The 26,940-nt window shown below is 31.6% G+C and overlaps 1 protein-coding gene and 1 long non-coding RNA gene across 2 annotated transcripts; one reads left to right on the top strand and one right to left on the bottom strand.

The window, feature by feature from the left end:
- Positions 1-8,967: 8,967 nt before the first annotated feature.
- LOC126734009 (uncharacterized) lies at positions 8,968-11,957 on the bottom strand. Its single transcript, XM_050437520.1, has 7 exons — positions 11,625-11,957; positions 11,213-11,574; positions 11,055-11,156; positions 10,883-10,993; positions 10,163-10,317; positions 9,854-10,105; positions 8,968-9,611 (listed from the first exon to the last, which is right to left on the bottom strand). Exons 1-6 carry the CDS (start codon positions 11,636-11,638, stop codon positions 9,920-9,922), a joined length of 930 nt encoding a protein of 309 aa, XP_050293477.1. The 5' UTR covers positions 11,639-11,957; the 3' UTR covers positions 8,968-9,611; positions 9,854-9,919.
- A 10,834-nt stretch (positions 11,958-22,791) lies between these two features.
- LOC126734100 (uncharacterized) lies at positions 22,792-23,945 on the top strand. The gene is made up of 2 exons (XR_007659959.1): positions 22,792-23,002; positions 23,062-23,945. It is a non-coding gene; the product is annotated as an uncharacterized LOC126734100 (long non-coding RNA).
- The last annotated feature ends 2,995 nt before the right edge of the window (positions 23,946-26,940 follow it).

The raw sequence follows: 26,940 nt of genomic DNA, 5'->3' as shown, positions 1-26,940 counted from the left end.
TATTAATTGTTCTTCTATAAAATGTATTATTTTTTGTATGATTACTAAGCAAGCAAAAGAAAGGAACTAATTTATAATTAAACTATAATTTTAAATTTTAGGCATAAACAATAGGTAATAGGGAGTAAAATATAAGTAAAATCAAACCTAATAGTAGGTAGGTACCTATTTACACTTTCCTACTTAAAAAACCAAAGTGGATTGGATGATCGCCCACGTAGTATCGCACTATCACAAATAGTCTAAAATGTCTAATTAAATAATACTAAAGAAAATCGATGGAAAAACACAAATCACAAAATGGAAATCACAAATTCGCATTCGCAGAGGGACAAACAAACAACAACAAAACCGAAAACCATCCAAACGACTCCAATTTCGGGATTCTCCAGCGGGCGTGGGAGGAGCCATGAAAAAATGATAATGCAGAGGAAGCGCCCTCACTTCGTGGTTCGGCCGGGAACTAATCTTTTCATTTGACCTTGGTCGTAAAGGATTCTTTTCTCTCTCCGTAGGTTAATATTTTGTGTTCTCTACCTGCAGTAATTATAGCTGACATCAACAAGAAGCCTACAGGGATGACAAAACAATCGGGTTCATTAATAAGCTAGTCGAGGAAGTTAAAGATCTTAAAAAGAATTTAACCTTTTATGCGGAACAGTATAAAAAAACCAAAAAAACTAATGAAAATAATAAACAAAGGCATAAACGGCAATGTAATGAATTGCTTGAATCTAATTTACATTTTTAAATATGTATTAAGTAATATTTTTTAGTAGGTACTACACCCACCAACTTTTCCGGTGGTATATAATATGTTGTTTTAATTTTTATATAATTGGAGCAAAACATTCATTACCCATAAGGTATAATTGAACTTAAAGTGTAACTATATTTCATATTTCCATTTTATAAAAAGTAATCATTGATTATATTTTGTGGATTTTACCCCTATAAATCAGAGAATTAGTTTAACTGGATAAAGTGTACATAGGGAGATACGCTATCTCAAGCATTATCCATTTACGTTGATATACGAGTATAGCGATGATGATGCGTAGCTTTATGAGTTTAGAGATTATGGGCATAAACGCTAACTAAATCCTTAAACCAATGGAAGACCTTGGAAAAAGAACAGGAAAAGCCATTTCGGCAAAAAATAAAGAACACTGTAAATGAATTATCTATGACTTGACGAATTACTACACGTTTTTTTTTGAAAACATCTTTATTATTAAGTATCAAAGAATATTTAAATTTTTTTGGAATAATTACTATATGGTTGAACACATCTTATATTTTCTGGTAATTCATTAAATACCTTAAAAGCTTTTGCAATAGGATTTCCTAAGCCTATGTTAGTTCTGGTATAGTTCTGATAAATGTTATTTACATTTCTTGTTGGATAATTATGTATCATATTCGTAAAAGTAATGTTTATATTAGATTTTTGATTTTTGTGGATAATTTTGTATACTAAGTAGTTTACATTGTTCTATTGTCAGGATTTTATTTAACTCATTAAGATGTAATTCTTGACAAAAAGAAAGCATTATGGATATTATTTTTAGTTTTTACAGTTATATAATCACGCCACGGTCGCCATGTTAATGCTTCATCAATTATTAAGCCCAGATAAAGAATTTTTTCTTTATCTACTACCTGTTTACTACCTTATTTACTACCTGTAAAAACTAACACAGTATCGTCGGCAAAAGTGAAATAACGCGCAGTGAGATTAGCAAGCTTCAAGTTTAATACATACAAGGAATAAAACAATGGTCCGAGTACGGAACCTTGTGGGATGCCATAAGAATTAACTAACACTGAACTACGCGTATCATTTAATTTTACATATTGTTTTTTATTTTCGAGATATGTTTTAGGTAAATCAAAAAGTACTCCCCTTAATTTCATTTATCGAGCTTATTTAAAAGTATATCGGTACTCACAACATCAAATGCTTTTTGCAAGTCGACAAGTATGACCACAATTAAATCTTTTTTAACCAATGCCCGCGATATGTAATCTACAAAATCAACTGCTGCGCTAAGAGTATTACTGTTAATTCTACAAAAGCAGTATTATTACAGTTAATCTCAGAAAATGAAATATTTTTTTCCAAATACCTAACGTCATTTTCCAACTCTTTTACAATACCCACACCGACATGAGCAAAATGGGCATTAAATTTATTTGCTACTTCAACGATGTTAGTTATTTTGCCATCATCTGTTTCTAACGAATCAATATAAACTTTATTAGGACCCTTAGCAAGAAAATTATTAATAAATTTCCATTGTTTTTTAACATCTTTCCCTGTTCTGTCCCATTCCTTTCAAAAATGTTGATTTTTTAAAACTTTAATTTTATTGTTTATAGCGTTTTTAATTTTTTTTGAATTCTGTGTGTCCACATTACCCCATCTAAAATTTTTTTTTCATAAATTTTATCACGTTGTCTCATCATCTGGAGAATCTCTTGATTTATTCAGGCATTATTTTCATGTGCCAATATACGTAGGAAAATTTCGCTTTCTTTTTTGCACTTGAAATTAAGCTAATTAAATCCCTAAATGACGAGACATTCGCATGCGCAATTTCCCGCTCAAACAAAGTTTCCATTTTTTTATAATTAACTCCCTTTTTTTCATATTTAGTCTTAGGTTTATAGGTCTTAAATTTACAGTCTAAATAAATTGATAAAATTCTGTGATCTGAAAGAGAAAAATATTCGACATAAACATTTTAATCTACTATGCTTATCAGTAATTACGTGATGTATAATTGTCCTAGTATTAGCTGTAACTCTTGTGGCATTTTCCTCAGTAACGACATTGCTAATCTGAAAATTATTTAGTGTTAAAAAATTTTCATAATCCGTGCACTGTAAGGGTTCAAAATGTTGAAGTCACCAATTATTAAATGAGTGCCTAATAAGTATTGCTTCCAAGTATGTTCGAAATTCAGCCATATTAGAAGAGGGAGTTTTATACATAGCACTAATTTTTAAATTTTGCTCACCAAGACTTATACATATCCAGCTAAGTGTATTATTTTTATCTGATTTTTCTACCTCTCTAAATTTAATGTTTTCCCTAACATAAATTGCCACACCGCCCCCATTTTTTGTCCTACATGAATGAACCGCCTTAAAATTATCAATGTCAAACATAAATTGCTCACTTTCATTTATCCATGTTTCTGTTGCCACAAGAACATCACACTGACTCTCAACCACAAAACATTTTACCAGATCAATCTTATTTCTAATACTTTGGCAATTCATATAACAAACTTTTATTTTGCGTTGGGTTGTCTCTAGATTTTAAATCATATTTTAAGTTAATTAAAATTAAGTATTAATTAAAAAAAATTAAAATTAAGCATATTTTAGAGTTATCCTCCTTTCTTAAAAATATACTTCCATTTCTAATCCAGAGATATTTAAAACCAGGCTCTGTTTTAAACTCTCTAGCAACCTTATACAGTCTACGTTTGACTTAGTCAAATCGTGATTGAGATAAATCTTATTAATTTGTCTACAGCCCAAGTCCTTAGCGTTTAAAAACATTTTTTTTCTGAGATCTTAGAAGATCAGTCTTCATGTTTTCATCCTCAAATGTGACTTTTATTGCTGATTTATTAGTATTATCTCTTCCCAGACGTATAGCGGTAAACTATTTAAGGAGAACATCAAAATGTTCTTCTATTTTTTTTACTACGCTTATAATAATAATAATAATAATAATAATAGACAGTTTATATTTCCTCATAAGATATTACATATGCTCACTCATAGATATAAATAAGTTTACAATATATAAGAAAAAAAATCCATCAGTGTGTATTAATTCAGCATGTAACTGTAAAGAGGAAATAAAGGTCATGTTTGAGCTACCCTCAGAAGAAGGAGCTGTTAGGACCTTGAATATTACACTTATAATTTAAAAAAAAAAGTCGCGAACCGCATTATAAGCTGTACGAATAGCATGCATACACTACATCCATAACTAACCTAAAAGAAAAGAAATCTAAATTATCCTAGCTTACTTATTATTTACTAGTAGGAGGCAGGAAAGGAGGAACGAGGGGGACAGGTATATTGACTATATTTCTGTTGTAGACTCTTATAGTAGAGAAAAATATACATATAAAAATTTATATTTCCAAACGCGTGCCAGATCAAATACGGAATCCCGACACAAAAGAGAGCAGAACCAAGGCGACTGATTTACCAGAGATGTCAGTATTAACAAGAAATAACATAAATTATTTCAATGCATTAAATACTATTTTGTTTGGATGAAAGAACCATTTTTATTGATTTTTTAAAAGCCAATGTAGATTTAGAAAAATCCCAAATTTTGTATTTATTAATTTTGGACACAATATTGTAAGAAAATGACTTTTAAAAAATGTCTTTCTTATGTAAAGGTATAGACAAAATGTCATGTCTGCGAATATTCATATTGTGAACGTCAGTACGATATCTGAGCTTATTATAGAGATATGGTGGTGCTTTAAATTTCATTATTTTATAAAAAAAACATATGGAGTGCAACTCTCGGTGATTTAACATATTAAGCCATTTAAGATCAACTGATTTATGTGGTACCCTTTCCCTACGTCTAATTCCAAAATAAACCTTATGCACGAGTTCTTGTAAGTCTAATGAGTTCTTGTACTTGTAAAAATTTTTAGAATTGAAAATCCTTTCTTAAGACAACTTTTAATGTGATCTGTGAACTTTAGCTTCTTGACGCCTATGATTAGGCCTAGAGTTTTAGTTAAGACATAAAAAGGGATAAGTTCTCCACTAAGAATTAGCTGGACATGATCCAAAACAGCCCTTCTGCTATTATCACCACAAAATAACATTGCCACGCTCTTGGCTGGATTCAATTTAAGAGAATGATCTGTCGAGACTCTATTTACTAGAGCAAGGTCAGCATTCAAACAAAAATTTGCTCTTTCAATATTACTAGCATTAAATGACAAATATAATTGTGTGTCGTCGGCGTAGAGGTGGTATTTACAGAATTGCAATTTATCCATAAAAGCCGACGTAAAAATGCTATACAACAAAGGACCCAGAATGCTACCCTGTGGAACGCCAGACCTTACTATTGCCACCCTAGACTTATCTTCTCCAATTAAAACTCGTTGTGTTCTATCACTTTAAAAAGATAAAATTAATTTAGTAGCTGTAGTATTAAAACCAAGTATAATCAAAAGTTCGTGATTTAGCATATCAAATGCTTTAGAGTAATCAAGCAGTATTAAAATCATTGCATCACCCTTGTCCAAACTGGCGACAACCTCATCAGTGACGTCAGTAAGAGCGGTAACACAGCTAAATCCCTTTCGAAATCCCGACTGTTTTTGTAATATAATATTCTTATCAGTAACATAGGCGGTAATTTGTTTTTCCATTACTTTTTCCAAGATTTTGGAAAGTACGAGTTTAACAAACAACTATTTATAATATGGGTAGTAAATGGTATTATAAATGGACAAAAAATAATTATTAATGTTGGGTTTAAATTATTAGGCCCAAACGCCTTAGATTTAAGTTTAATATTTAAATTTGATACTAAATTTTCATCCACTGGTGTAAAAGAAAATAATGGTGGAAACTTCTGATTAGATTTATAGAAATTGAAGGTTTCGTTTGTCGGAGGAGTAATATTAGAAGTTAAATGACTGAACCAGTAGTTAAGACGACTTTTTTTAGATGTTCGGGAATTTGTCTAGATTTGTAATTTATTATATTCAATTTATAAAGCTCCTTCCATTTGTCTCGAGTAGTGCAGTTTTGAAATTTGTTATTTAAATAAGCCTTTTTTTCATTACGTACGGCGGTGGTGGTAAAATTTTTCTTATCTGCTTATAATAGTTCCAATGTTCCAAATTTCTTGTTTCGAAAGCGCATTAAAGCCCGATTTCTGTGTGGCTTCATTATTTTTATATTATCAGTAATACAAGGACAGTAAGGTCTATTTTTACAAGTTTTAACAGTAAGAGGTGCGTGAAAAGCTAGTATAAGCATATGATTAGTACGGATAGACACTTTTTCATCAATATCCTCAGTATCATAAATTTGATGCCAGGGTGCACCTTCTAGATCAATCTGAAAATTATCAAAGTTAATTCGTGTCAAAGGTCTGTAAGAAAACGTATTGTTTTTCTTATTTAATTTATTTAGTTGTAGATTACAGTATGTTAAAAAATGATCCGATATATGTATATTTATAATACCAGAGTCAACTAAATTATCCGAATTATAGCATATTAGATCGAGGAGAGTTAACGAACCATTAGAGACTCTCGTGATTCTCCCCATCCTCGGATGGTACTCCCAGAATAATAATCTTATTTTTAATCTCCGCTTGATCCCTTCTATTTAGCTGTTTTTTTATTTTTGCTATTTCATTGTGTAGTTCTTCATTAACTCGTACTTGTGCAATGTATTTTTCAAAAAGGTTATTATACTTCCTATCCATATCTTCCAGTTTTGCCATAACGTCATCCAAAGTGTAGTTTGTCGCCACGGGAGTTTTCTTCTTTTGTTTTTCTTCATTCTTACAGGTGGCACAGAACCAAGGCTCTGAATCCTTACTAATTTTAATGTATGTATTCTGACATATGGCAAAACATACTCGATGCTTCCAGATATTACATATTATTATGATTTATAGTTTATAGTACAGATAGCGCCATCATCAGCAAATCCTCTTCTTCCTCCAAAAATAATCTTAGATATTTTTCGGGCAATAAGGTGATAGGCCTCACAATTTTAATCATGGGCGAACCACGTAAAAATAAATTTTATTATGATACTTCTGATAGTGATGATTTAGATTATGTTTAATACAAAGAGTATGTGAAGGCAGCAGTGATTCCTCGCAGGATTTACCAGATCGGGTAAGGAAATAAGAATGTGGCTTGACCCTTTTCTTTTGTGGCCTATTATTTTATTATGTTTTTATTATTGTTCGGTTACAGAAATAAGTTAACATGTTTTTGCTTTATAATAGTGTCACACGAATTTAAAATTTTGTTTGTATGATTTATTTAAATAATAGCTTTGTCGACAAAATTTTAAATTTTATGATAATAAAGCATTGATTGATTATAATTTTATATTAATATTCAAAAACGCTCTAGATACATACAAAAAAGTTTTGTTGTTTTCCTGTGTCTTGTCATCTCCTTGCCTGAAAAAAGAAAAACCAATGCCAGATGGAAGAGGCCAAGGGCGGATTGGAGAAAAAAATAAAAAACCATAACGAGTTTAAGGAATTTGGGTCATAGTTACAAAAATCATAAAGGAATTGAAGTAAACAGAAGACAGATAGGACCAACATGTAATTGTTACAAAAGTGCCGAGAGCATCTAGGAGGAAAAGAATTGTATATAAATTATATAGTGAGGTCACGAAACTTGTTTTTAAAAAAAAACTCTATTCAAATAGAAAAGGACTAATCTAGTAGAGTTAATTCAGAACTGATTTTTAAAACAATTAATATAAAAAGGTTAAATCGGGTATTGCTGAAACGTTGAATATAAAATAATGATGTGGTTATATAATATGATTACCTACTATTTGGATTTATAAGGAATATGATATATAACTTAAATGTAAATTATTTTGAGATTCAGGTGATTGGAATAAACAACATATTTATACAGGGTGTCCCGAAATTACAGCGCAATATTTTACCAGCCGCATCTTTGTCTAAAAATAAGACAAAAAGGCCATATACAGTATAGTTCAAAAGTGCATCGTTTTTAAGTTACAGGGTGTTTTATGAATCATGTTAAAGATGGTTTTTTGTTAATATATCCGGAACGCCTAGTTGTAATCTTTTGAAATTTTCAACATTTACTATTGGTTTTATTAAAAACTGATATTGCAACCATTTTTGCCAAAATGTATAATAAGTGGTCGGTAAAGTTTAAATTGTTAAAACTTTTTTCTAGCAACTCCGTGATAATTTTGGTATTAGAATTGAAAAGAACAAACATTTTTACATAAAAAAGGTGCTCTTGTCTAATTTCAATAGGAGCTTCCATTTTCGAAAAAATTATCGCAAAACAGCGCAAATTGAAACTCTGGGTTGGTTTGTAATAAATTCAACTTTACGTCAAGCAGCTGTAGCAACTGGAGTATCTCATGAATTAATAAGAAAAGTACTTCAATTTCATAAGTTTTATTCCTATAAATTGCAAATACCGTAAGAACTGGGTGACGACGACCCGGACAGAAGAATCCAGTTTTGTGAAATCAATCATCAATCGACAGATCGAATTATGGCAGAACCTCGACTAGTTAAAAATATTTGCTTCAGTAATGAGTGTACCTTTTATTTAAATGGGCATGTTAAGAAGCAAGACTGTCGTTACTGGAGTGACCAGAAGCCACACGGATTTAAAGAACGATATAATATAACCAGTACCCCTACCCCCAGAAAATGAATGTTTGGGCTCCTATATTGAGAGATGGTACATATCGGGCGGGCATATTACCGGCCCAATATTTATACCAGAAAATGTAAGTGGCGATTGTACGCTAAAATGCTACTGCAGTCTATCGAACCACTAATAAAACGAGAATAGGAAATCAGAGGAAAATACATGGATGCTTTGTTTGAAAGATGAGATTGAAAGGCCCTGTCAATGTTAGGTATTTTAGCTTGTTTTAAAGTTGTTTTTTATGGTAATATGTTAAAATTTAGTGTGAAATTACCTCTTACATGCCATATTCCTATGATAGGTACCTATAATTTATAATTTTCATAATATAATAATTGTCAATGAATGTTTGAAGTTTATTTAAATAGCCAATTATACATTACTTAGGAGATTGAAATATGTGGATCAGAGAATATCGAGTGGGTAGATGATAAAGATTGCTAGGTGAAGAATAACTAAAAGTATATGAATTGCAAAAAAACCATATAAATAACATATAAACTTTAATTAAACAATTTAAATCTAAATATCTATTACAAATAATCCTAAAAAATATGTGAGTTTATTTTAAATTTTGTATAACTGTTTACGCATCATCTATTAGATATAACTGTTTAGGTCACCCATGGCTGATGCATCATCATAGTGGCCATAAGAAGTAAATATTCCATAAATATTTTGAGGCAGCTTACTTGCCGAGTACTTTTCAGTAAGACAATTTGAAAATTTATTTAAATCATTGTGATGACAGTAATATTTATTAAATATCTTAATGTCAATTAGCTTAAATGTTTTAAATTTTATAATAACTTTTTTAATATAAACTATACTATGAACTCTATACTGTATTAGGATTGGTCAAAATGTATTATATTATATCAACAACTTAAACTAAAATGGTAGAGAACTGAATCGATCATGCTTGGCCTGTAGACAAGCACTTCTTTAGCTAGCTTTGCCATCTCTACTGGTCACATACAGCCCAGCCTTCCATTCAACATATTTTTTTTTGTAGTGCCATGAAAAAAAAATTACTGTTCTGTATACATTTCAATAAAGAAATATACTCACAGAGGGTCTGTCCCTCATCATTCCATCTCCGTTTTGAAATAATTTAGTTAGGTTTTCAGCGCCCTAAAAATGTTATACTTATAGAGCAATCCAAATTTAAGTACATTTGAAAATTTAACTAGAAAATAAGTAAAATACCAATAAGCTAGAATAGTCTCAAGATAAAAGATAGTTTACATCAAACCTCTTAAAATTGATATTTATAATATTACTTTAAAGTTGATATCTACCAATCCTGAACTAAAACCCTTAATAGAACACAAAATACTGAAAAATACACCATCATATTTTATCAACATACATACCTACAAAGATAAAATATAGCCATAACAATCCAAATATAACCATTAAATGCTGAAACAAATTTGAACTTATTTTTTATTTGGATAGTACATTTTTTGTTCAGTTTTTCTTTTCTTTTTAGAGCTATGAGAGTATTCTTGTTCCATCGCTTTATTTTTGAAATTGTTGAATTGAGTCATAAATGTGGCAAAAGCATTTTCATCTAAAGTGCTACCATAGCTACACAGCTGGTTACACATTCCTTGCAATGCAATCTTAAAATAACCAGAAAGTATGTAATATTGGTGCAAATTATATTTTAGACAAACTACTTCTCTCTTTTCTTCAAATTTCAATATTGAACTATTGACTTTCATTTTTAAAGTTTCCCGAATAAAATGGCTTACATCATCCTGATAATTTGTTTGGCTAATTGTAGGTTCATCAACAAACAAAACAGTATCCTCTCCCTCTTTAGTTGAGGAACCTAAAATTTTCTTCTTTTAATATAGCTAGTAATATAACTAGTATAAATTATTTTATATATCTCCTTATGGAGGAGAAATTAAAAATTCTTTTAATTTAAATTAAAAATTCTTTTAATTTCTCCTCCATAATTCCATTCATGAAGCCCACAGCAAAATCATTCTCTATTAAGATCGATAGTCCCAGATAAGAATTTCTTATAAAAATTAAAGCTTAATGAACTACTATAAAAATTGTCAGAAAATCAGATATTTTTCATTGATGGATCAATGCATGAGCACTTTCATTATTTACATCATTATTAAAGGGCCCAAACAGAACTCTAATTTGTTATAAGTATTAATTTTAATCTTTATGCATGTACACATATAAATTATCTTGAAAAAAGGCATAATTTTTCCCTTGGCTATTCCATTTATTAATTTTCAAAGCAGTGGCTACTATATTATCATCATCTTTTTTTTTGACAATGTTATATTTCCTTATCAAACATGCCAGGTCTAATCTCCAATATTGTGTCAATTTGAATTTTTTAGCATCTTGAATTATTTGTCCATTTGTCCTACCTGGATTCAATTTCCCAACAATGATATTTTCTTCAGCCTTGGATAACCTTTTGGTTCTTAACTTGTCTACATGTCCTGCATGTGTTTCAAAAAATGTCACATCAATTGATCCTACAAAGGATTAAAACTACGAATTAGTCTAGGAATATAAAAATTAATGCAATATTATTACCATTCATTAAAATCTTAACTAAAATCCTTGAGGGGCATGTTCCTTGAATGCGTATGCTTCCCCCAGACTTACAACTTCTCATTTTACATGAGCTATTGAATCCTAAAAGTAAAAAACAAAATATAGAATTATGTCTGACAACTAAGAGTTTATACAACCTCTGATGTTGCTCCTGTTACAATTGTAAAATATATGTTCTTCTCCATTCTTAAATTTATTTCGGGTCTGGCAAGCATAATCACCTTCCCTATTACATTGCACCCTCCAAGAGGTATATTCTTCAAGATTCTTAAAATTTAAAAATGATTGTTTAATCATTATATCATGAATATCAAGTAAATGTTTATTTAAACTAGTAAAATAAGAGAATGTCTGGGTATTGTTGGTACACATTGGACATATAATATGTTTCTTGTGTTCCTGACCAAGAAATTCTGGGTGAAACTTCTTAAGATGTCTGTTTCTTGTTGATGTGCTTGAAAATTCCTTCTCACAGACTTTGCAGATTGCATTTTGTTGACTGCAAAATACATAATAATTCAGATTAGAACTAAAAAAATTATATCTTACCTTAGTGTTGCCATAATTATCGTAAACAGATACTGCAGCAGCTAAATAAGAAATTATACAAGAAAGAAATCACTGGAAAGTTTGCTAGATATTGACAAACACTAAAATGTTTGTTTTTGAACTCAAAATTAGGGTAGAACCAAATATTATAGACAACGGAGTCAACACTAACCACTATGATTGCTATGAGCACTCAAATGGTCGCAAAATCGATGTAAATAATAATTATGGGTGATAATTAAATCATTTAGGAAGCAAAGCAAATAAATTCTGCAATCTAGGTTAGGGAAAACCTCAGAACAAATATATAGGGTAGAGATGTGTAGTTCACGAACGAACTAGTTCGAATAAACTACTCTCCGTAGTGAACGACATGAACTAGTTCGCAACAACCTTATGGCTCGATGCACACGAGCGATTTCGGTCGCGACGTCATCGCGGCGAGATCGCCGCGAGAACGCCGTTCTACAGTGCACGCGAGCAAGTTTATTTAAGAGAAATCGCGTTCAACGGACTTTCATTACGTTTACGACTTTAGCATGGATGGTTCAAGATGTGTTGCAGTGGCGTAGTTATCGTACCATTATTTGTACAAAAACTCAAAAAGAAAATATTGGGTACATCCTCTTGTCAGTGCTAGACTTCTGAAAGGAGCTTTTGTGACGTTATTTAGTGATCTACAAGAAGATCCCTTAAAATTCTTTAACTATTTTAGAATGAGTATTCGGTCATTCAACGAACTATCTAATAAATTGGAAGATAAAATAAAAGTTATGCGACTTGCAGTTAACCCAGTAGAGATGTTGGTTGTAACATTAAGGTAAATAATTTTTGTTAGTTTGTCAATATTTTATTTCATCTCAACTCGTACAAATCATTTGAATTGTTTTATAATGAATATGTAACAGTAAAAGTGAACTAATACCTAACATTATGAAATAAAATAATAAACAAAGAAATAATCAATTCTAGTAATAATGATTTACTTAATTAAAAATGACTAAACATACAGGGTGTTCATTTTAAATGTTACCACCTTGATTGTAGAGAAAATGTACATTAGAAAATTTTGAAAATTTGGCAACGTTGTAGGACCATTGGGCACATATATATATAGATATCTTTGGCGATGAAGCGTTGCTTCTTCTATGACAAACCGGCACCGTCTTTGTTATTTTAAAAGGAATGCATTGTATATGATTACATTTTTGGATTCTAAGCAAAATTTTAAGAATTTTAATGTATCACATGTCATAGTGTTATTCAACTGTTTTTAATATAATACACACCACTGATAATGACGCGAGCGCAAGCGACCGGGGCGAGCCGTGTGAATGGCTCAATGTTCCAACAAGTACTGCTTACCCGCAGAGCAAGGCTGAGCGAGGAATTTTGGCCGCGAAATCGTCGCGAAGTAGCAGTCCCCGGCGAGCGCCGGCGGTTAGCGGCGTCTACTCGGCGTATTCGCTGCGATTTCGCCTACGTGTGAATCGCACCATTTGATCCTTTGGTCTGCTACATGCGCGCGAGAAAACTTCGCGGCGGCTCGCAGCGAACTTCGCCATGAAAATCGCTCGTGTGCATCGAGCCTAAAGGCTCGTTCACTGCGAACTAGATAGGCGATCGCGATCGATGTGACAAGGATCTAGGAGCAGAACCAAGACCATATATGTATAAATACGTAATAGATTCGGGCTTCGTTCGCGTTAGAGGCTACGTTGATTTTTGGAGGCAGTGTTTTTAACTCTTTCCCTCTAATCTCTTATTGTTTGTGTGTACGTTGTTTAACGGTAAGTTGAGCTTATTATACGTTGTATTGGCTTTTCATTGTTTTGGCTTACATCATCTGCTTTTTGGCTAGAATTTTTTCATTTTGTGCATGCTTGTCTTAAATTCTTGCTTTCAGTTAAAGTAATATGAGCGATACAGGGGGGGGCGGCCCCCCCTGCCTAAGGTAAAAAGTTCAGAAGAATGTGTTGTAGGTAATGCTGGTATTCTTCAAGATTCTACAAATACCAAACTTGAAAAAGAACCAATTCTTTATTCTCAAAGTGATAATGGTCCATTTTTAGTTTATCTGGAATCCACTGAAAAAGTGGGCTTCAGTATAGGCAAGTTTAATAACATAAAAATTGCTAGAGATATCTTTAACCTGAACCTTAATGATGTAAAAAAAATTAAAAACAAAGGCCTAAATAGAATTTCCGTAGAATTCATTAATTATCAAGCAGCAAATAACTTTGTAAAAAATAAAACTTTACTCAATAAAGGGTATAAAATTTTCATTCCTTTTAATTTTGTGACATGCAAAGGGTTAGTCAGGCAGATAGATTTAGAAATAGGGGAAGGAGAACTCTTAGAGTGCTGCAAAACAAATAGTGCAGTTGAAATTCTTAAAGTCAGGAGATTGAATCGTAGAATTGTCAAAGATAAAGAAACCGTATATGAACCTACTGGGTCAGTCCTCTTTACTTTTAAGGGTGTTTGTCTTCCTAAATCTATAAATTTATATAGGCTCGAAAGACCAGTATCCATATATATATCTCCAGTAACACAGTGTTTTAGATGTTTGCGTTATGGACATACTCGTACAAATTTGCAAAGGCAAAGAGAGGTGTTTTACATGTGCAGAGGAAAAAAATAACAATGAAGAGGAGCACTCCTGTTGTGAAATTAAATGCTTCTATTGCAAAAACCCACACAAGTCAACAGACAAAAGCTGTCCAGAGTACACCAGACAGAAAAATATTAAGGAACTAATGGCTTTCGAAAATATTACCTTTTATGATGCTAGCGAAATCATTAAAAAAAACTACATCTCAAGAGATGAATTTGTTTATCGTCCTACAGAATTCCCAAGCTTACAAAATATAACCAGACAAGACCCTTCAGAAAATACAATCCAACCATCACAGAGACGCACACAACATGCAAAAACAGCACCTATAAAAAGATCTTTTCAACAAGTTATCACTGAAAACAATAGGAAAAAACGCATAATCCATAAGGGTTATGACAAAAAAGCACATAATGAACATTTAATGTTTCCCAATTCAAGACCTCAAAAAGAAACTAGAGCACCCATTTTTCCACAAATTTCAGAAAATAATTTAAATACATCATTGCCTAGTACTAGTGCAGTTCACACTTATAATTTACAAGAACCTCCTTACCCTGATGATGTCAGGCATGTTACTAATCTTAAACACCTCAGAACATAATAAAAGATTAATCCAAAGTATATTGTACAACCAAAACCTTGACATGGATATTGATCCCAGTTTTCAATCCGATTCAACCTAAAAGTCTACCTTGCTTTACACCCTTATGTTAAATAGAAATAAACTAAAAATTATCTGCTGGAATCTGAGAAGTTTAAATTCCAATAGGGACAATTTAATTAGCCTTGTGCATAAAGAAAGTCCCGATATTGTTTTAATAAATGAATCATGGCTAAAAACTAACGACACCTTCAATCTAAATACATATGTTACAATCAGGCAGGACAGACATGACGGTTATGGGGGAGTGGTCACCTGTATTAAAAAAATCTTATTTTTAAGGAAATCGAAACTTTTTCATCAGACAACACACAATATATAATAGTAGAGATAGGTAATTTATAAGTGGTCAACTTCTATTGTAATTCACATAACAATATATCTATTGAAGTTTTAAGTAAATTGATTTCTTATAATGCTAAAAATATAATAATCATGGGGGATTTTAACTCCCATCATCCCTTATGGGATAAAGCCACACCTAATAAAGGTGGTAGAATTATCAGTGATTTTATTCAAGATAATGGACTTGTGATTTTAAATGATGGCTCACCAACTTTGCTCCAACTAGCCCTTGCAACACCAAGTGCAGTAGATTTAACTTTGGTAAGCGGAAAATTAGCTACACAAGCGACATGGAATGTTATTAAAGACTGTGGTAACAGTGATCATTTTCCCATATGCGTTATTCTTAACGATAACGGTGATGTTAACTTACATAATAATATTGCTAGTCCTTATAATATCAGAAACTTCAAAAGGGCAAATTGGGAAGCCTATCATGATAAACTCTTAATACAGCTCTCAGATCTTAATTATAATCTGGATTATGACCAATTGATGTCTATAATTTTTGAGGTTTCTGAACAAGTAATTCCAATAAAATTGGTTGGAACACCTATGATGAGATGAACACCTATTTAATCCATGGTGGGATGATGAATGTACATCTTGGGTTAGGGAAAGAAAAAATGCCATAACAAATTTTAATAATGCCCCATCTACAGAAAACTATATTATGGCTAAAAACACAATTGCAATAACTAGGAAAAAACTAAAACATAAAAAAAAAAGAAAAATTCAAAATTTTTTGTGGCACTTTAAATAGGAATTCGAGTATCACATATGTTTGGAACAAAATTAAAAAATTTAATAACAACTCTAAAATAAGTAGATTTAATCACGTAATTTCAGATAATTTTAAGCAATCCATTTTAGACAATATGTCAGTTATAAATATAGACCCCAGTTTCAATCTGGTTCCGGCCAATGGAGATGACAATTTCTTGCTTTTTTCCCTAAATGAGTTAAACCTGGCCTTAAATAAAAAGAAATCATCTGCACCAGGTATGGATGATGTATCCTATCAAATGTTCAAACTTCTGCCCTTTAAAGCTAAACAAATTCTCTTAAATATCTACAATAAAATCCTAATGGGAGGGGAAATACCGATATCCTGGAAAAAATTCAATGTTGTTAGTATTTTGAAACCAAATAAAAACCCAATGGACCCTGACAATTATAGACCAATTGTATTGTCATCATGTGGTGCTAAAGTTTTAGAAATTATGCTCAAGAATCGTCTGGATTGGTAACTGGAACATGATCTGAAATTTTCAAATAGACAGACAGGTTTCCGTAAGGGAAAGGGCATATATGACAATATTGCATTTATCACATCTTATATTAATGATGCATTTCTTTCCTCTGAATCAGTTATAGCAGTCTTTTTAGACATAAAACCAGCATATGATAATGTAAACATCTATAAAATGTATAATACTCTACAAAACATGGAAGTGCCCAGTCATATGTGTAATGTAATCTACAAACTTTTTACACACCGACTTCTGTATTGTAGGAGCAATAATGGGTCATTCTTGGGTCCAGTGCTGACAACTATGGGTCTTCCACAAGGCTCCCCTTTGAGTACCATCCTATTTAATATTTATATAAAAAACATTTTTGACTTAAACCTGGGGGATGCATTTGTAATAGGATATGCCGATGACTTGACAGTAATAATCAAGGGCAAAAACGTAGCTACAATGATTAATAAAATTAACATTGCCCTGGAACGCATAGATTTATATCTCCGGGAAAACAACCTATCCTTATCGATTAATAAGTGTGAAGCAATGTGGTTCACTAGAGGGAGAAAAAGTGTCACCCCACCTCCCATACAAATTAATAATTCAGTTATCCCCTTTAAACAAAACGTCAAATATTTGGGAATAGTATTGCAAGAGAATCTAAAGTGGCCACCTCACATCTTAAAAATTAAAAATAAAGCAAAAAAGTCACTGAACGTCCTAAGAGCATTGTGTAGAGTATGGTGGGGTGCAGACCCAAACACCCTCTTGACTGCCTTTTTTGCTTTGGTACAATCTCATCTAGATTTCGGTTCGATATTTTTTAAACCATGTGCAGGAACGGCTCTGAATGGATTGGACGTGGTGTTTTACGAGGGCTTACGCATATGTATGGGATGTATGCGCTCTACGCCCAGAGTGGCATTGTTAGCGGAAGCATCTATGATAGACCTAGAATACAGGAGAAAACTACTGGCTTTCAAACTAATTTCGAAATTTTTATTAATTACAAATCACCCTATTATTCAAATCATAAATAATATTAGATCTAAAATAATACATAGACCTGAGTTTTGGAATAACAATAAAACTCCATATCTAGTGACTGCATTTCAAAGCTACAGACCATACATAACCTTACTCTATAGAAGAGAAAAATTTCCATGTTACGAAATCCCCTTAAACATTCTAAGTGGGTCTCTAAAAATTATAAAATGTAACTTAAAAAAGGGAGATATCATGACAGGAAATAAATTTATAGACGAAACCAACAACTTAAAAATCCGCTATACATTTATTTATTCTGATGCTTCAAAAAAGGGCCACAGGGTGGGATTTGGCATATCTATCCCATCCTTGAACTATAGATTCTCGTCACGTTTGCCGGATAACCTTAATATTTATAAGGCCGAAATAATTGCTATTCATGATGCTGTAGAAACCGCTATCAAGCAACAAATCAAGAGAGCAATAATATTTTCAGACTCAAAAGGTGCAATTACAAAGCTCAGTGGCTCTTTTTTTACAGCAAACTCTGAATATTGGGTTCTTAAAACTAAAAGATTAATTGCCATGACTAACAACAATGGCTATGATATTAGGCTGTCTTGGATCCAGGCAGATATTCTGGCCAAAGTGGGAACTGATTTAAACATCCCTAGAAGAATGCTCTATGATATTCAGGATATATTCAACATTCTAAAGCAGGAAAGAATAAATACATTTAGGGACAAGTGGAAAATTTTAGTGTTAAACCATCATCGCAGATATGCTAGGGTACAACCCACATTTACCAACAAAAAATGGTTTGCTAACTTGAACTATAAAAACAGAAGACATATCACAACAATTATTAGAATGCGTACAGGACATTGCTTGACTAACTCCCACCTTTATCGAATTAACATAAAAGATAACCCTTTGTGTGATTGTGGTTTATGGGACGACTTGGACCATATTTTCTTTGAGTGCCCAATTAATCGCGTTATTAATTTTGACCTATATAAGATCTTTGTATTAAAGAAAGGAGTATCACCATTATCTATGACTGACATCTTATCTGCTCCGGACGATGAAACAATAGAGATAATCATGCGATTCATAAACATTAACCAGATTAAAATCTAAAGCTCAACTTTCCAATAACCTTGAATTGTCTCTGTTGAATTGTATCCTGCCTTAATTGCTTGTTTTAGTGCATTGGTGTGGTCATATATTCCCTCTGTTGTATCACTAATATTCCTCCTGTTTTACAGCCTTAGATAGAAACAGAATACGCCTAGAGGCCCAATCATAAGTTGTATTTCCTTATCAAAGGGTTACAGTGCAGCAAAGTATCCTGAAACTCCTACATGGTCCAGAGCCAGATAAAGTAGGATCTCACACAAATCGGGCTGGCAATTGCCTTGCAGCAGAGCCATCAAGTCAACAAGACAAGACAAATACGTAATAATATATAAAACATCTACGTAATAAATACATATACGTAATTATAAATATATACGTAATAACGACCATATATGTATAAATATGTAATTTATACATATATGACCAAGACCGACTGAACGTAAAATCAAATGACTCATTTTGCATTTGCGCCGATCTTTCGTATTCGGTTCATTTCAGCTATTATAGCTTGGTTTGTTTTGGTGGTTTCCCGATGTTTAAAGGTTATGTTTTCAATTTTGTCCAGTTTATAGATTTCAGTTTAATGTTTAATTATTATCATGTGATTAGTGAGAGTATATTTGACTTTTTTTTTTGTTAAGACCGTGGAAGTGTACAGTGAACTGAAAAGTTTATAATTGTATATAATAACTTTACATTATATAACATCAAAAAATGTCTAAGAAATGAAGTGATGCATGGACGAATTTTGACGTGCCTGAAAATAGTAATAAGGCGAAGTGTTGCTACTGTAAGCAAAACTTATCAATATCGGGGGATCGGTTGGAAACTTGACCAGACATATAAAAAAGATTCACCCTACTATACCCGCTACAAGATCTGAGCCACCGCCACATGTTTCGAACACTGATACTTCAGCTTCATCTCAGTTAACTACATATGTCTAAAATCACAGAAGGACAAACACAAAACGGTAAGTTATATTTAATATAACTGGAACTGCGTATAATATGTTAACTTTAAAGTTTGAAAATAATAAATAATAATGTGTCAAGTAAAAACAAAATAACTGAAAAAATAAAAATAGATATTTATTTCTTTTAGTGTGTAAAAAAGGTGGCTGTTAATTTAGTTAGAAATGCGCATTTGTACGTAGATATAAGTTTTTTACCGCAAATTCTAGTTATTGCAATATTTGCTTGCGTTCAAAATAATTCGTTTTTAAAACGATTCTAAGAAAAATTAACTATACTTTTTAATCCGGACTAATTTTAATTTCGTTAATTTAATATTGGATAATTATATTTGTGATCATGACTATAACCCTGGACCCAGCGAGATCCACAATACTGAGAGTAAAAAATTTAAGGTGAGTCAACTGCAATCTGATATTTCAACACACTTACGAAGTACAAAGCCGATATCTCTTTCTAAAAGCAAAGAACTGGATTTTTAGTTATTAAGGATGATTGTCAAAAGATGTTACCCTTTTAGTATGGTGGAAGATCCGGAATTTATCAAATTAATGGAACTTGCTGTTCCTGGATACAAGGTACCTAGCCGAAAAACAATAAGCGAGAGTCTTATGTCAAAAAGTTATGAAAAAATAAAAGAAAAAATTGAAGCACAACTTATTTCCGTCGAATATGTAAGTGTAACTACAGACTCCTGGACTTCAATAAATAATGATAATTTTATTGCACTAACCGCACATTAGTTATTAGAAGAAAATGGCTTATTAACTCTTAAATCACATTTAGTTGATTGTTTCCAGTATAATGAAAGGTATACCGCGAAAAACCTAAAATAATTTGATCAAAATTTGAACAATTTCAAATAGATAATAAAATTGTCTGCGTTGTTGACAATGCAGCAAATATTCTGGCGGCTGTGAGAAATGGTGGGTGGAAGCCCAAAGGTTGTTTTGCTCATTCATTTAACCTTCTAGTCCAAAATGGTTTGAAGTAAATTTCAGACCTTTTAAATAAAATTAAGGCGATAGTAACGTTTTTCAAAGAAAGTTCTTCGGCGTTAGCAAAGCTAAAAGAAATTCAGAAGCAAATGGGGCTTCCTGAACTTAAATTAATTCCACGAATGTTAGTAATTAATTCCATGAATTCCACTCTAGATATGGTAGAAAGGGCGGTTGTTATAAAAAATGCCCTGATTTCCACTTTAACCCTTGTAAACCTAGAATTAAATACAGTTTCCGCCACAGATTGGGCTATGTTAGAAAAGTTGACAAACATATTGCGAATTTTTCAAGAAATCACAGAAGAAATCAGTGCTGAGAAAAACATTACTATTTCAAAAATCTAGTCCTTGTTTATGCAATGTATCAGCATATCCAAACCTTTTACACGCAGGAAGATATAGAGATGATAATATTGAAGACATGGACATATTAGCCGAGTCAACCGTTTTAGATCCTCGGTTTTAAAAATTTGGATTTAAAGATGAAAGAAAATATGCCAACACAGTTGCGAATCTTCGAAAAAAATTGCCTCATATTTATTCCTCTAAAAATGTACTTCAACCCATAGAAAATCAGGAAGAACCTTCAACAACTCCATCAGAAAAAAAAAACATCCATGTGGTCCATGTTTGATGAAACTGTTGAAAAATTGGCAGCGGAAAAAAATAAACTTCGGCCGTTATTATCGAATTCGACAGATATTTAGGCGAACCCCTTCTCAACCGAAAAGAAGACCCATTAAAGTGGTGGTATGAACGTCGCCATGTATATCCCACAATTTATCGATTTATGAAAAGTCGACTATGTATTCCTGCAACATTTCCGTGCGAACGTATTTTTTCAAAAGCAGGACAAGTCTTAAAAGAAAAACGTGCACAGCTGAAATCTAAAAAAGTTTCCCAAATTTTATTTCTTAACAGCAATCTTTAGTAGTTTTAATATTAGTTATTCATGTGTTTGAATACCAACTTTATTGTTCAAACAACTATGACTCATAATTAAGTTTTGAAAAAACTTTATTTTTTATCTTAAAATTTAAAAAGCCTTTTAAGTTGTTTAAATAAAAATTTCATTCAGTTGTTATCACTTTTTGGATAAATAAAAACCGTTTTATTTGTCCTTTTTTAATTGTATTAAGTTTATTTATTCAGTTGTTTAAATTTGTTTGAATTGACGAATTAAACCTCAGATGGTCATATTAGCATTCCGAACGCGGCGTTCAATATTAGAAGAACCTTAGAACATTGAAAGGCTAGAATTAGCATTACCATGGAACTATGGGCAATTTGTTTGCTTGCAACATCTCTGATGCAATGATGGCAAATAATACCATAAAAATTTTATCACTTATTTTGGAAGGTACAAAACAATACTACTGCTTCTCTTTAATAAAATATGAAGCATTTCTTTTCATATGATATGATAAGATACTTTATAAAGCAGTCAACATTCAAAGTTAAATGAATATACATACATAAGGTATATTAGAGAAAAAGGCAACCACATCGCAACGCCGCTCGATCGCTTTGTTGATTCCACCGATACAAGTAATCTTTACCAACGACGTCCTCAAAAAATATTTACATGATAAATATTTATTATTAATAGATTATGCTCTAAATTATAAAAATATTACCGTTTATGATTTCTTTATGCATTTTTAACGTACTTCAACAGAGTAATGGTACTTTCCTAATAAAAAGCATTTTTATAGAAATTAAATATTTTATATTTATTCTAGATTTCTAAATAAGTTTTTATTATTCTACGTTAGGATAAAACGTATTTATCCTTTGATATGATGTTATGATAATATCGGTATTTACTTGTGAAAAAATCGGCTTAAATCGCCTTTTTTCAAATGTTGTAGAAGCGACATAATAATGTTAATATTTTTTATGTATCAAGGGCATTGTAAGGAGGATAATGCCGAAGGTGGAAATAGGTTTTCGCCTATGGGCATTAGAGTCTAACAATGCCCGTGGTGCATACAATGCTTTATGTTTTACCTAAAAATTGATTTTTATGAACAAAAATAATTTTAATATTAATTAAAAAATACGGTCTACCTGTACATATTATACCGGTCTACCGGTCTACCTGTAGGTATACGTACATACCTACCTACAGAAATTTATCAAGTGACTTGCAGTGATTATTTAAGTTTGACTTTGATGTTTCTGTCAGTTAGTCAGTTGGCATTTTTTGTTTAAATATTTGCTTAAAATGGAGGAAATTCCACAAAATATAAGAGAAAAGGCCATAAAAGCGACCGAAAATCTTTTGCCAGTTAAATCAAGGCAACAGTATGATCGGGAGTATGACATATTTGGTATTTAGAAAGATGCCAACGCAATTGTTCAATTAACCGAAACCGTTCTAGTTGCATATTTTCAGGAACTGGTAAGTTATTGATTTTATTTTAATGGGTACATATGTTTAACAAATTTTAATATTTTTAGTCGGAAAAATACAGTCCGAACTATCTCTGGACCAAGTATTCTACCCTAAGGTCTACGTTAATGGTCTATAAAAATATAGACATCTCGCAATACCATCGTCTCATATCTTTTTTAAAAGTTAAGTCGAAAGGATATGTCCCGAAGAATAAAGTTTTGGAAGGAGAATCTACTTGGTATACAAAGTCATATTAGTAATGGGTGTTTTTGGAGGCTTAAGACGAGATGAGTTGGTCAAAATGACCATTGACGATATTGAAGATAGAGGAACGGTCTTGGTTATAAAGGTACCAGAAACTAAAACTTCAACTTCAAAAAGTTCTACTATCATTGAAGAAGATTTAGGCGCTTTAAATTTAATAAAAAAGTACGCAGCATTAAGACCAGCTGGAATAAAGCAGCGAAGATTCTTTCTTACCTATAGAAAGAGTCGCTGTACAGTACAACCTGTTGGAAAAAATACCATAGGAAGCGTCCCAACATTGATCACAAAATTTTTAAAACTGGATAATGCAGCTTATACCGGCCACTGTTTGCGTCGCACATCGTCAACTTTACTTGTTGAGGCAGGTGCTTCGTTTGAAATGCTAAAACAACATGGGAAATGGAAAAGCTTTTCAGTAGCTGAAGGATATATAGAAGAAAGTATTTCATCCAAAAATAAAGTAGCCAAAATGATTGCCAATTCAGTTAATTCCGAGGTTAATTCCGTATCGACTATTGAAAATTCTTTAATGGACAATTTACAAACTATACAAAATAGCGTTAGTGCTGCCACCTCTACCATCACAAAAAACACCGACCATTCTATAGTGGGATCAGCTACATTTTCCGGGACATTTCAAAATTGTAATTTTTATTTTGGAAATAAAGTTTAATTTTTAGTATTTTAAGAAACATTATTTTTTGTATAAAATGGATGTTTATTCTTTATTATGAGAGAAATAAAATTGGATAAGTAATAAAATTTCCGGGCATTATCATAATGCCCTAGGTGTGATAGCAGGTATTATTGCTACCATAACATATTCCGTTTCTAAGGTATTATAAATCAATAATAGATAGGTAAAACATAAATAGCTATTTGTTTGCTTTGAATATGTTAATTTTGCGCTTAGAATAACATTTTTCTATTTCTACTTTTTATTCCTTATCCAAAATCTAACATCAATAAGTTAAATTAACATTATGTTACATGTGTTGATATATAGCTGAAAATTTCCTCTTTCGAAAATGCGTATAAACTTGACAACAGAGAATCGATGAATATGTTTGTAAACAAAACACCTTCTTGCCCCTGTGCACATGTTGAACTCAAAAAAGTTGTTGTTTACTAATTCTAGCCTTTCAATATTCTAAGAGAAGAACAGGAAGTAGTATAAAAGAAGAACATGATACGTCAATGTCAGTGTATTGTAGTGTATATGGCAGCTGTGGAGTTTGCGAGCATACGTGTAAAAAGTGAAAAAAAAATTGATACTGAATTATTTATGATTGAAATTCAGACACTGCCATCCATGGGAAATTGTGGTTCGAAATAAGTAGTATTGTAGTACAAAACTAAGATCAATTCAATAACGCTGAGAAAAACAAAGAAAATAAGCAAATTATTATTTAAACCATGCATTTACAAGCCCTTTTTCGTTGATATTATAGTAATTATCTTAAACTTGAAGATATACACATTATACATTATACAGTGTGAGAAAAAAATAAGTCCACATGATATATGCGTATCTTGATTCGGGTTTATAGTTTCGACAAATTAATTATTTTATTTATAATAAACACAACAGACCTATATCCAAGATATCTATGCATACAAAAATAACTTGGGTAACTTATAACATGTCCTACTGCCAAAGTACGCTACCTGCGAGGGTAATAAAGAACTCAGCGGAAGTAATTTGCGTCAGCTACACCAGGTAAAACAATAGATGAGTAATTTTTGTAAAAATAAAATTGTGACCTCGAATGATCAGGTTTAACTAATCTCACATGTTTTCCGTCAATAGTTCTGAGACAGCTTAGAAAATTGGAGCGGTTCTCAAAATCTTCGGCGGTTTTTACCCAATCTTATGTTGTTGGCTCTGGCATAAATGTATCCTTCATAAAAGATCATATCTCCCAATACGTTTCCCAAACTATTGCAGAAATTGTGCTTCTTCCCAGACGAAATTCAAGTGATAACGACCTAAACGTACTTCCAGTGCCAAGGAATCTGTAAATAAAATGTGTTTAAACTCTGATAAACGATTCTTAGCTATTACATCTATCATTGATGTATACATAATCTTATGAAATTTGCTGGTGGCAACATTATGACGAAATCCCTTAGAATCGTTTATCAAAGTTTACATATTTTTATCTAAGTATTCTTGTATACATTGGCGAAAGCCGAGAGTGACAAAGAGTATTTGAAAAAAAAAATATTCCCCTTTGTCAATTTGTTAGACGTGCTAAATTTTCGGAAAAGAAACAACTTAAAAAGCTGCCTCCATATTTTATTAGAAGAAGAGAAGATTCAGAGAAGTTCGTCTACAAAAACAGCCCAGTGGAACTGAAACGAGGAAACGCTATATGTATTTCTATCAATTGCTAGTTTTACTGGATACCTTAGAGGAAAGTTCGTAAATATTTCATGTTAATTAAGATTGACAAATACTTATTGGGAATGCGAAATAAGTAACATGATCTCTGCCGGCGACTCAACTAACTATATTTTAGTGGAGGCAAGAGTGACTATACTCTCGTGTAAATATCAATTAATTTCATTGATTTTTATTTTTATAAATATTCTAATTTCATTATTACGGACAAGTCAAAAGTTAAACACAAAAGTCACAAAAGCAAGAAAATCTATTAAAATACTAAAGTAGAAATGAGACGCGCGTAAAGTTCCACATTATCGCCTTATAGTTATAGGCACAGAACACAAATATAGAGAAATGTGTGTTGCCTAATGAACAGACAGAAATTCTGTTGACAGCTTTATTGACGTTGTTGACAAAGACGGGGGCAACCATCTTGGGTGGCGTGTGGCGGGAAATTTAAGCCTGATCTATTGCCTGATATTTAGATTTGAAGTAATTTGTAGAATTACAAAAGTTGATGCGTTAACTGACGAGTGATGAGATATATTTAAATAGAATTTTATTTTATTTTAAAAAAACAATATGCTTATCAGTTTAGAAATACCCACATTTAATTAAAATCGTTAATTTTAAATGTTGAGAAAAAATGAAAATATTCAGACATCCCTCATCACTTCAATCAAGAATTAACACATCAACTAAAATATTATTTAATTTAAATTTGTTTATTTAGCTATAGATACTTACCAAAAATTATAAATTAGCACGATAGATATAAGACCAAATTTTAAATAAAAAAAAATAAAACTAAATTGTCTCTTAAATGTTTTATTTTAATAAATTAAAATAAATTTAACAAAGGGTTTTAAAATGCATAAAAAAAGTTTCAATATAAATTAAATACTCCATACTGTAAGTATGGTATTAATAAGACCTTTTATGTAAAATATAGAATTTTTACAGGTATAAAGCATATTTTAACTGAAAATCCTAATTTCTGGAGTTTCAGAAAAAATTACCTGCTTTTTTTTGTTTCCATAAGTGTATAAAACATTATAAGAAATATGTAACAAACATACCTAAATAAAAAATTAAACATATAACCATCTATACAATTATTGTAACAAAATAATATATATCCACATATTATGGAAAACAAAAAATAAACTCTTATAAAGACAGAAACTGAACCTATCTCTTGAAATAAATCTGGCTTCTCATTGTAAATAAGTTAATTAATAATGACCAGATATAACACAAATACATATGTATAAGTTAATATGCATGT

Source organism: Anthonomus grandis, chromosome 3, assembly GCF_022605725.1.
Source record: "Anthonomus grandis grandis chromosome 3, icAntGran1.3, whole genome shotgun sequence".
NCBI classification, from domain to species: domain Eukaryota; kingdom Metazoa; phylum Arthropoda; class Insecta; order Coleoptera; family Curculionidae; genus Anthonomus; species Anthonomus grandis.
Note: the sequence above shows the minus strand (reverse complement) of the source record. Positions and strands in the feature narration are given on the sequence as shown.